The sequence below is a fragment of the Cetorhinus maximus genome, chromosome 16 (genome assembly GCF_964194155.1).
Source record: "Cetorhinus maximus chromosome 16, sCetMax3.hap1.1, whole genome shotgun sequence".
NCBI classification, from domain to species: Eukaryota; Metazoa; Chordata; class Chondrichthyes; order Lamniformes; family Cetorhinidae; genus Cetorhinus; species Cetorhinus maximus.
Window position 1 is genome coordinate 45,825,685 of NC_135894.1, and position 11,339 is coordinate 45,837,023.

Consider the following 11,339-nt stretch of genomic DNA (forward strand, 5'->3'; position numbering starts at 1 on the left):
TGTTTTGGGCTTTGTGTCATACAAAGGTATTAAAAGAGATAAACATCTTTTAGTTATGTCAAAAGGCTGCAACTTCCTCCACATATTTCAATCAAGTGTATAAAGGGGATTGGAGAGATGTTTAGAATGGTTGGGGGTAGCTTTTAGAAGTTGGCAGAAAGAAGAACAGAATATCAGAAATTATAGAAACATATTAACTTTTAAACTTGGGATGTTATAAGTTCAATTTGCCGTTTCTGGTGTTATAAGGTATGTACTAGTTTTACAAAAAAGAGCAGTCAAACAGCATTCTTACCATTGGTTTCATTGGCTTTCACAAGAGTTAGCTTAGAATCTGCACTTGCATTCCACCATTCACCTATTATCACCACTCCCCCTGGAAATAAAAATGCTCATGAGGAATTAATAACAAACATGGATTAGCCCCTTGTTACAAATACACATTTTTTGTGAATTAGGATACTGTCAGATGTACGAGATATTACAAAGTGCAGGCAATTTATTAATGATGGTTAATTGATCTCCCATAGCTTTGCTCACAGATGGAGACCAGTGAAAAAATGCTGAAGGCTGGATAGAAATTGGAGACTGAGGAAACTACCAAGGAGGGTGAACACAGTCCTAGAAAGAATCAGCAGGGAGGTCAGCAGAGACTGCAGCTAGTGGCAAATGAAGACATTTTGTATGGTACATGCAGCCAAAACATTTTTTTTATTTGCTATGGGAATTATTTAATTTCCATTGGCTGGGCCACTGACAGATCTTTTACATGATTGTTGTTTTTACATGGACCAATCCCGTTTGATTTGGCAACTGGTCTACAGGTCAATGAAGCCTCCAAGACTCACCAAGATGGACTAGTAACATAAATGGGACCGTATTTGTGCTAATGGTTACCTAATGATTATCATTTTTAAAACGTGGTGTGAAGAAAATTACTATAGTTGTCAGAGCTATAAATGTGAAAGGACTTGCAGATATGTTAAGCAGCAGATGCTTGGCTACTTTTAGAAATTGGACAGTATCCTTATCTAATCTAACACCAAACCCAATAATCTCACAAACTGCAGCAATCACTTTACTCAGTTTATAAAACCTCTACACTGTAGGAGCATAGCCAACTGCAATTGTATGGGTTTTCACCAGTGAGATATACTCTATAATGCAAACAAGCCCAAGGACCAATGAAGGAAAATATGGATTTATGATTAAATGATGCTAACAGAGAGTTGGGGAGCTAGACCCATAAATGTTTGCTGTTGGTGGATTGTCATGTAAAATTACAGTCACTGCACAAGTATGATGCTGTGCTCATATTGCCCTTAAACAGGGTGCTTCTGCTGATTCCTCTCGCACAGGTCTTGCACAGACATCAGCAACCTCTAATTAAACATGCATTAAGGCAGAACACGAGTAAGATCCATTTGAATGGTGCTAATCCCTTGCTAAATCTATGAAGCAAAACAATTTAAAAGTGAGAGAATAGTACACAGTTGTTAGACTTCTGAAACAGGGTGCAATGATAAAAATGCCAAAAAGCCATTATGTTCAATTTGTTAACCTGGCAGAATTATCAACATATTTCCTTTTCCAAATTAGAAAAGGGATTAATTAAGAACTTGTTGATATTGGTGTAGCTGCTGGTAAAATGGCTGTAGGACTAGCAGAAGCCCACCCATATTCATACCCTGCCCACAATTCTTGGCTTCAGCTTGCCATGACCAATTATTTTTGCTTAATGTCACTGACAAGCTTGGCATTTATTACCCATTCCTAAATGCCTGGAGAAGGTGGTGGTGTTGCAGTTCGTGCTTGTAGCAGTTTGATACAACTGAATGCCTTCTGCTGCGAGCAAGCAAGGCAAGCACATTGGCGTGGGACTGGAGTCACATAGGCCGATCTGATAAGGAGAGCTGGTGTCCTTCCCGAAAGTTGTTAATGCGCCAGTTGGGTTTTCTTAAACAATCCAACAACTTTACATGAGTTCTCCTAACTTTACTCAGTTCTGCTGAAGGGTCATGAAGACTCGAAACGTCAACTCTTTTCTTCTCCGCCGATGCTGCCAGACCTGCTGAGTTTTTCCAGATAATTCTGTTTTTGTTTTGGATTTCCAGCATCCGCAGTAGTTTTTTTGTTTTTATAACTTTACATGATGACAGCTTTTTATTTAAACTGACTTCAAATTCTCAACCAATTACAGTATTTCACCAAAGCTTGACAGGCAGACTGACTGGCTCAAAACTGAGGAAAAATGGTCCCTCTTTGTTAAAACATTTTCTTCCTTCAGCCTGTGCGACCACTTCTGTTTGTATTGTTTCATTGTGGAGCCTTTTTATTACTCTTCTTTCTGCAAATGTGTAACTCTTCCGAGTACATTCACAGTTCTTGGACTTTTTTTTCCGGGAGTGGGACATGAACCTACAACCTTCTGACTCAAAGGCGAGGGTGCTATGAACTGAGCCACAGCTGACACCTCATGCAAATGTATACTAGGTACCTCCAACAATCCCTACAGATTATTGTCCCTGACTGTCCGCCAGTTTTTCTCCGGCTGGCTTTCCCGTCAGATAGAAGGCCACTTGGGAGGGAGAGCTTGCGGACCCACACCCCGACCCCGACCCCGACCCTCACTCCTCAGTGAAACGTACTGCCACAGCCACTTAAAGAGGTTGTTGCTTGCCGCAAAAAAAAATCATATTTACAGAATTTAAAGAAACTCTCTTTAACCTTTAAATACTGCCTGGGATTTTCCCACTTACGTGATGGTTACACCACCAGGATCGTGCGAAAGCTGAACATTGCGGCTTTCAGCACTGCCAGCTCTTGTTTGACCCCCACAGAAAATAAAGGCAGTAATTTAATTACGTTTAGAGGGAAGAGATGAAAGGAAAACATGTGAGATGCGATAACGAAAAGAGAACTAAAAAAAAATGAAATTTAGGTCAGAGGCTTCAATGAGAATTTTAAGTGTGGACCATCAAAACGCCAGACATGTGGAGGTGTACATCAATAACTCATTCGCATTCAAAGGGCTCAGAGTAACCACTTGTCTCAATGACAGATTCCTTTTGACCTTAATGCAGACTAACTGGTATTTTGACGACCCTTCCTCCTGTTTGCACAGGTACACAGATTTTTGCGATGAATATCTGTATTTGGCACGGATATCTTTCCTGTGTTTACATTGTTAAGGGCTTTCTTTTCCCAATGGCAGAACTCCTGGAAAAAATGCCCTTTCCCAGACATTTGAGCACTGAAGTTTCTTTGAGATGGAGGCCCGGAATAATATCATTTAATTGTATACGTTCCCTTTTGTTTTGTCGAATGTCTATTTTAATATACGTTTTTACTAGTTGTGCTTTTTTTTTAAAAAAACGCGGTCTTTTTGGTTTGGTGCTGGCACTGGGGTAACCTCGGATATTCCTTATGGATTCGTTCGAAAAAGCAGAAAGGCCAAAGGGAGAAGTGGTTCTATTCTCACTGCCCTATGTCGAGCCGGCTACAAGGAGCTCTGAGAATTGTATTGATCACAATAGAGGTCGTGTATATGTAATTTGAATTATGTGCTAACTAATGCACTATAAAACGATTGGCGATAACAAAACGAGGTAATCATTTATATTTCTAGTCGAAACTCTAGGCTGTAAAAATTGAGCTGTGGCAACATATAAACTACAATTTAGTTTCGAGGATTCGACACCAAAGTAAACACAGCTCCCGGATTCCCGATGGCGAGCAGCTGTGGAAGGGGTTTGAAGGGGAGAATCACAGCTTTACAGTTCAGCCCTGTCTCTGCTCTAGTGGAGCTCCCCTGTGGAATCATTGCATTGCTGAAACTGGGAGGTAATGATTTGAGGAGCGAGTTCTCGAGGCGGGGATCATTGATCTTACCTGGTCTATCGAGTAGTCTGTGTTTTGTTAACGATAGATATGGATGACGACCTGTGAGCCTCAAGCCAGGACATCTCAAAAATTGCAAAACCTTTTGCTCCAAGGATTTAATTGCAGAACAATAAGGTAAGGCCATCCTGCTTACAATTGTGTTTCCCCAATAGTTATATTTTATGAAAATTAATACTTACAAATTCGCTTCATGGGTTGCAATGATTAATCAGTCCTTCAATTTCTCCTGCATTTCACACCGAATAGGTGGGCATACTCACCGAGCACATTCACTGTCACCTCCTGGGTTAACTCTTCTCCATTCTGATATGTGACGGTGCAGGAATATATCCCGGAATCGTTCAGCATCGCATTTTGGATGGAGAGCGAGCCATTCGGGTAGATGTGTGTCCGCTGACGGTAATCGCTGAACCAGTGTGGTTTCTGGTTGCCTTTATCCAGCATCAGCTGAACGATAGATCGCCGGGTCGTGCGGCTCAGATATTTCCACTCTATTGTAAGTATCTGTTGAGCGATGACCACGGATGGCATTGCCAGGAATACAGTCCCATTAACCGTTCCATTTACAACCTTGGGACTGGTTCCAGTGGCCGCTGCTTGCAGTACAGCTGGAAGAGATCGTACACACAGGGTTAGGCAACAGATTTATTTCGATGCACCACAATAGAGGGACGAGGCAACAAGAATGAGCCAGTTGTGCGCAGGGAGTTACCTTGCAGCCACCAGCTGTACAGAGCAGCCATCGGGAGGGTTCGGGTCCAGTTCATCACGGAACCAAGCCTACTAAACTTTCAATATGTTTCACGAGGCGCAATTGCAACTTTCTTAATCTCTGCGTGTCTGCAAGTGATTCTCGCCTCTATTCAGGTAGTGTAGAGGAAAGCAGAGGCGGGCGAGCGACACCAAACTGCCAACTGTCTGCAATGAAAATGTAAACAGCTTAGCGAGTAACTGAATGAAAGACAGGCCCGTAGCAAAGATGGTCCCTGTGGGGGAAGCAGGGCGAGCCAGTGTCCAGCCTTGCTATTTGGATAAAAGCAAAAACAAAAATACCTGGAAAAACTCAGGTCTGACAGCATCTGCGGAGAGGAACACAGTTAACGTTTTGAGTCTGTATGACTCTTCACCAGTCGGAATCGAAACGTTAACTGTATTCCTCTCCGCAGATGCTGTCAGACTTGCTATTTGGAGTATGGAACTACATATTTCAAGTAAAACTTTTAAATGACGGGCTGTTCTATTTACTAGATCATAATTTCCGTGTTGTGGTGGTATTCTACATAAATTGATTTAACGAATATGACATATTTAAATTGATGAAATAACGACACGGAAATAATAGTTAATATTTTAAAAGTTTACTTGATATATATAGGACGCATCTATATGTGTAGAATCCTACCTTTGTATCTTGATTTCTTTCATCAAACTATTAGATTTTATTCCGTTTTATTTCGATTTATTGGGAAAATGTAGATTGGACCTGACCAAAATCCACGGACCGCTCCTGGTAATTGCAGACGGAAACTCCAAAAAGGTCTGACATGATTTCTGATGGGTTAGAGGAGTCACAATGATTTCGTTAAAAGGAGTGTAACTCAAGTCAAATTCAAACGAATGGCACATTATACTCAAAAGAGTAAAGGATCATAACGTATAAGTGTTCAAAATTCAATTAACAAATCGGGGCGAAAGTATAAACAGATCGTTGGAGAACGAATTCGGAAACACGATTTTTTCAGTCGAGGTTAGTAATGCAACATGATACATTTGGATTATTCCGACCCACAACATGGATCAGACATTTCAGTTGCAATTGTAATACGGACATTAAACTAGCAGAAATGTTTTTCTTGTCAACAGTGTCGCTCCCAGTGTTGGTTAGATACACTTCGAAGTACTCACCGTCACTCATGGAATTTATTTTTAAAAGGTACAAGTTTAGTACTTAATGATAATCTTTCCTAGTGAGACCATCAATTATGGCCTGACCTGACTCTGGAAGAGATAGTTTAACGCCACTTGGATTTAACAGTGTTAAAAGACTTGCACCTCCTGGACAATTAAACTTACAAAGAATTCGTTAAATGCGTGCAGTAGCTGAATATTTAGCTTGAGCGGCTGAGAGTGACGCTGTGTGCATGCCTTGTGTCACAGCTCTATCCAGGGCAGGAAATTGTAGTGCTAGTTAGATTTTACCTTCGAGCGCCCCTTATAGAACTATAGGGTTCAAAACAGTAGCTGCCGAGTAAACGTTTCTTCCCAGATTAGTTCCACGTTTTTTCTGAAAGCTGCCTTTTATTTCACATTGTTAGAAGAACTGCAGTATTTCAGACCTACTTCATGCAAAATCACAACAAGTTTGGCAGTAATTAAGAAACCCCAAAGGGATTACCCACAATGTATGTTGTTATAACACACTGAGGCCAGCACAAATCCCTGATAAATTACACAAAAATGACTAATTTGTTTGATTCCCACATCCATTAATACACACTGACCACTGCAAACTTACCTGATCTAATACCAATGAATGAGCAAGACATTTAATTAACCAATATAAAGGTGAATATTCAGCAATGGAGTGTACGATTTGATGAAACGACGAGGACTGGGACGGGGTGTGGGTGGTGATAGCTGGGAATGCATAAAATACAAAGCAGTTTACTGAAAAAGTTTAAATAACCAATGCATGAGCATATGGCAAAGTTTATAGCGTTGATTAACGATTAACGGTACAGCAGGCATAGGAGGCTATCATAGACCAGTGCCTCTCCACGTCATACGCCCGAGGACGGAAGAAGACAGTATAAGTAACAAGGATGAATGCGAGTAAACTGAGGCAGCCACAGGTGGAGACAGGAACCCAAACAATGTTAGTTCCACATTTCAGTAAGATTTTCTTTCCAAGCTTAATTATGCTAAACCCAAATTGACCCAGTCGCCCTTGGCATTGCAATAACGAAATAATTGCAGGTATAAAAGGGAAACAGATGTAACTGCCAAAAAGATTTCTATCCATTATTATTCACATGCAGGTTTGACAATCTCAATACATTTAATTTACTTACAAAGGTTTTTACACTCTACAAAAGCAAAATACTGTGAATACTGGAAACCTGAGGTAAAAAAATCTGGAAATCAACTTCATGACAGTCCTTCGGGATCGAGGATGACTTGCATCCATTCCAGTTCAATGGGCTCTGAAATGGCTGATAAGTCCAATACACGACCTGCAGACTCTGCCACAGAAGGAGCAGGTGGTGTTTGAAGAGTTGGGTGGGTGAGTTCTTTGGGGCTTGTGTGCTCCTTCTAACTCCTTGACTTTGCTTCTGCCGTGTCTCCCATGAGCCCGTGGGTACGTTTGACTTCTTTTGAGATGCATTGAGGACATCCCTAAAGCACTTTTGCTGTCCTCCAGGGAGTCTCCTGTCAGACTGAGTTCTGAGTGGAACAGTTGCTTAGGGCTTACCCAGTGGTATAGTGGGTAATTTTGAGGTGCAGGAGCTCTAAGACAATTTATTGGCCATATCATTTCTAAATCTGCTATTACGTTGTTCTCCAATGTATTTGTCATTTGAGTTCCCAAACATCAATAAAACTGCTTTTCAAGTGAAAAGTATTTGTGATGGTAGGCATTTTATTTCAAACCATGTGGTATTTTGAATCATTGGTCTTTAGCATAGCTAGAATTTCATTAAGCAACAGTTTAATTATTCAATTCAAGCCTATTAAAAACATGAATTGCAGAAATCTTTATTTACTTCTGACTGGGGGGTGGTATCTAGAGGTAATTAAGAAATCCCAAAGGGATTACCCACAATGTATGTGTTTATGACACAGTGTGAGACCAGCGCAAATCCCTGATAAATTACACTAAAATGACTAATTTGTTTGATTCCCACATCAATTAATACACACTGACCACTGCAAACTTACCTGATCTAATACAAATGAATCAGCAAGACATTTAATTAACCAATATAAAGGTGAACATTCAGCAATGGAGTGTACAATTTGATGAGACGGCGGGGACAGGAACGGGGATGGGGGCGGTGATCGCTGGGAATGCATAAAACACAAAGCAGTTTACTGAAAAAGTTTAAATAACCGATGCGTGAGCATATGGCAAAGTAGCATTAACAGTGTAGAGTGTTGATTAATGATTAAAGGTACAGCAAGCTTTTCTTGATTTATATTAATAATCTAGACTGGTGTACAGGGCACAATTCATATTTGAAAATGATGCAAAACTTGGAAGCATTGTGAACTGTGAGGAGGATGGTGATAGGCTTCAAGAGGATATAGACAGGCTGGTGGAATGGGCAGACATGTGGCAGATGAAATTTAATGTAGAGAAATGTGAAATGATACATTTTGGTCAGAAGAATGAGGAGAGGTAACATAAAATAAAGGGTATAATTCTAAAGGAAATGCAGGAGTAGAGGGACCTGGGTGTATATGTACATAAGTCATTGAAAGTGGCAGGGCAGGTTAAGAAAGCAGTTAACAAATTACACTGAATCTTGGTTTTCAGGGGCAGAGAGTATAAAAGCAAGTAAGTTACGAACTTTCATAAAACACTGGTTCAGCCTCAGTGTGAAGGTTTTAGAAAGGGTGCAGAAAAGATTTACGAGAATGGTTCAGAGGATGAGAGACTTCCGTTATGTGGATAGATTGGTGAATCTGGGGCTGTTCCCCTTGGAGAAGCAATGGTTGTGAGGAGATTTGCTGGATGTGTTCAAAATCATGAGGGTCCTGGACCTGGATAGCATAAATGGGGAGAAACTGTTCCCATCAGGAGGTCAAGAACCCTAAGGTGATTAACAAAAAAACCAGAGGCGACATGAGGAAAAACTTCTTTATGCAACAAGTGGTTAAGATCTGGAATGCACTGCCTGAGCATGTGGTGGTGACAAGTTAACTTGCAGTTTCCCAAAGGAAACTAGATAATCATCTTAAGAGAAAAGATTTTACAGGGCTATAGGAAAAAGATCAAGGATTGGGACTAGCTGAGTTGCTGTTGCAGCGAACTGACTCAGAGACAATGTGCTGAATGGCCTCCTCCTGGACTGGAACCATTCTATGATTCTAGTATAGATACATTCAAGGAAACTGATAAACACATGAGGAAGAAAGCTGAAGGTTATCCTGATAGTGTGATCAAGAAAGGTGCGAGGAAACTTGTGTGGAACATATACACCAACATAGATGAGGTGGGCCAAATGGCCTGTTTCTCTGCTGTAAATTCCATACATAGCTGCCAGCAGGGAATACAAACATTATATTGTGTTTCACATGCTCAGGCCCTCACGGTCAAGGAATTAAGGTTCAGTAGGCAAACGCAACAGGATGCTGCTTTAGATCCTGGGAACTTTGAGCTTCAAAGGCAGTGAAAATGTCTGTTTATGAGAAAGCTGTGTGCTGAGGGTTACTGCTGTTTTTAATGGTATTCGTTTACAGTCAGGGAGCTGTACAAGAGGGTTACTGCTGTTGCTGCTGCACAGTGACTCAGAGACATTCAGCACAATGTGAGGCCTGGGACCCTGGGCCCAGCCTTCCTTCTGCTACCTCTTAACCTCCCTAGGCTCTGGATTAACGGCCACACTGCAGGATCCGGACATTTCAGTCAACTCTTACTGTCCGGCCTAAACTAAAACTCCAGAAACTTGTGGCCAAACTTGCCCTTGTGCCCCACATCATAATGCAGTAGAAGTCACTCGACATGGTCCCCGTGCCAGCTGCCTCTGCATCACAAGTCACACAGCCCCACGTGGTTGCGAGAGCATTTCTCTCCAGTTCTAATTGTTGCCATCAGTGAGCCAAAACTTCCTGCATGTGTTACTCCTGGAAACAGTGACTTCAATATTGGAGTCAGTGAGGGTAAAAATCAACACCAATCTTACAGATTGAAAATCCAGATAGACAATTAACGGAGTGGGATTCCACTGAGATCAGTGGAAAGAAGAATCAAGTGGGGCATATAAGATCATAAGAAATAGGAGCAGGAGTAGGCCATTCGGTAAGATCATGGCTGATCTGATTGTGGCCTTAACTCCCAGCATCTACCCTTGGAAATAGATAAGCGAGACATTTACCCTAACCCTAACACTCAGATGCCAAGAGGGTGGCTCGCCACCACCTTCTCAAGGGCAATTAGGGCAGTACATGCTGGAATAAAAACAGAAAGTGCTGGAAAAACTCAGCAGGTCTGGCAGCACCTGTGGAGAGAGAAACAGCATTAATGTTTTTAGTCCAATATGGCTCTTCTTCAGGATAAATACAGGCCTTGCCAGTGCTGCTCACATCCCATGAAAGAATAAAGAACTCTGATAAAGCACTATGAGGTCACATTGAGAGGGTTGGGTTTTAGTTGCAACATTATACATTATAGAAAGGTTATTAAATATATATAATTATATAAGGATAATCTCTATTGCTATAGAAAGGTGATCAAAGGCTGTGTATTTTGAGCTGACACCTACCCTCAGTGCTGTTAGGTGACTAACTCCAGGCGGTAGCTCCTTGATCAGATTATCGGAGGCAGTGACGGAGTTTGGGAGGGAGAGGTCAGGCTAGAAGATGTCCCCAGGCAGGGCCAGCAGCTGGTTCCCAGGCACATTGAGGCTGCTGAGGCGGAAGCAGCGGCCGAGGCCAGCGTGGATGGGGGGAGAGCCTGCTCAGGTGGTTAGCGCTCACATTCAGGCTGCTGAGCTGCTCCAGGAGGCCCAGGCTGTTGGGCAGGGAGCCAAGCTCATTCCCGGACACACTGAGGATCTGCTGGGCCTGGAGGTGCTCCAGCTCAGTGGGAAGGGTGACCAGCTGATTTGACCTGAGCACCAGGCTCTGGAGCTGGCTCAGGCTGCAAAGCTCAGGCGACAGCTGCCGCAGGTCAGCCTCCAGCTGCAGATTAATGAACAGCGACAGCTGGTACAGTCCATGGCCCAGGCTGCCCACCCGGACCTGCTCCTCCACCTCCGGACCCTGCAGCGCCAGCTCCTGCTGCCCCTCGGACAGAACCAGCTGGACCTCCGGCCGCATAGCCCTGGCCACCACCACCATCACAATTGGATATGGGGCAGCAGAACGGATGGCCAATCACCAAAGGAGAGTTTACCATCCAGCAGTGCTCAGGAAATGCTGGAGTGGCGCTCCGGCAGCACTACACCCCTGTGTTTATGAAATACTCAGCAGGTCAGGCAGTATCTTTGGAGAAAAACAGAGTTAACATTTCAGGCCAATAAGCTTTCATCAGAGCTCTTTACATTCTTGTACATTATGCATAATGTTGCAAAAACATGATGATAAAATGTAAAATGATGGATATGCACTACAAATCAGTCAGCATTTGTAAGGGAACATAGATAAGTTTAACATCAAAAATACATATTACAAAATACCCGTTCTTTAGGAGTACAATATTCTTTTCTTATCTG

General features: G+C 42.2%; 1 protein-coding gene across 1 annotated transcript; it reads right to left on the reverse strand.

Moving 5' to 3' along the window:
• Positions 1-278: 278 nt before the first annotated feature.
• Positions 279-4,798, reverse strand: LOC144691870 (uncharacterized). The gene is made up of 3 exons (XM_078560446.1): positions 4,616-4,798; positions 4,164-4,511; positions 279-376 (listed from the first exon to the last, which is right to left on the reverse strand). The coding sequence occupies exons 1-3, from the start codon at positions 4,668-4,670 to the stop codon at positions 279-281; spliced, it is 501 nt and encodes a 166-aa protein (XP_078416572.1). The 5' UTR covers positions 4,671-4,798.
• Between the last annotated feature and the right edge of the window lie 6,541 nt (positions 4,799-11,339).

Bases quoted from the DNA above. Each gene is read 5' to 3' on its own strand.
- LOC144691870 (XM_078560446.1), bottom strand. From the start codon at position 4,670: ATGAACTGGACCCGAACCCTCCCGATGGCTGCTCTGTACAGCTGGTGG. The intron at 4,512-4,615 runs GTAACTCCCTGC...GATCTCTTCCAG, and splicing joins GTACAGCTGGTGGCTGCAAG to CTGTACTGCAAGCAGCGGCC. The intron at 377-4,163 runs GTGAGTATGCCC...TTTTATTTCCAG, and splicing joins GGTGACAGTGAATGTGCTCG to GGGGAGTGGTGATAATAGGT.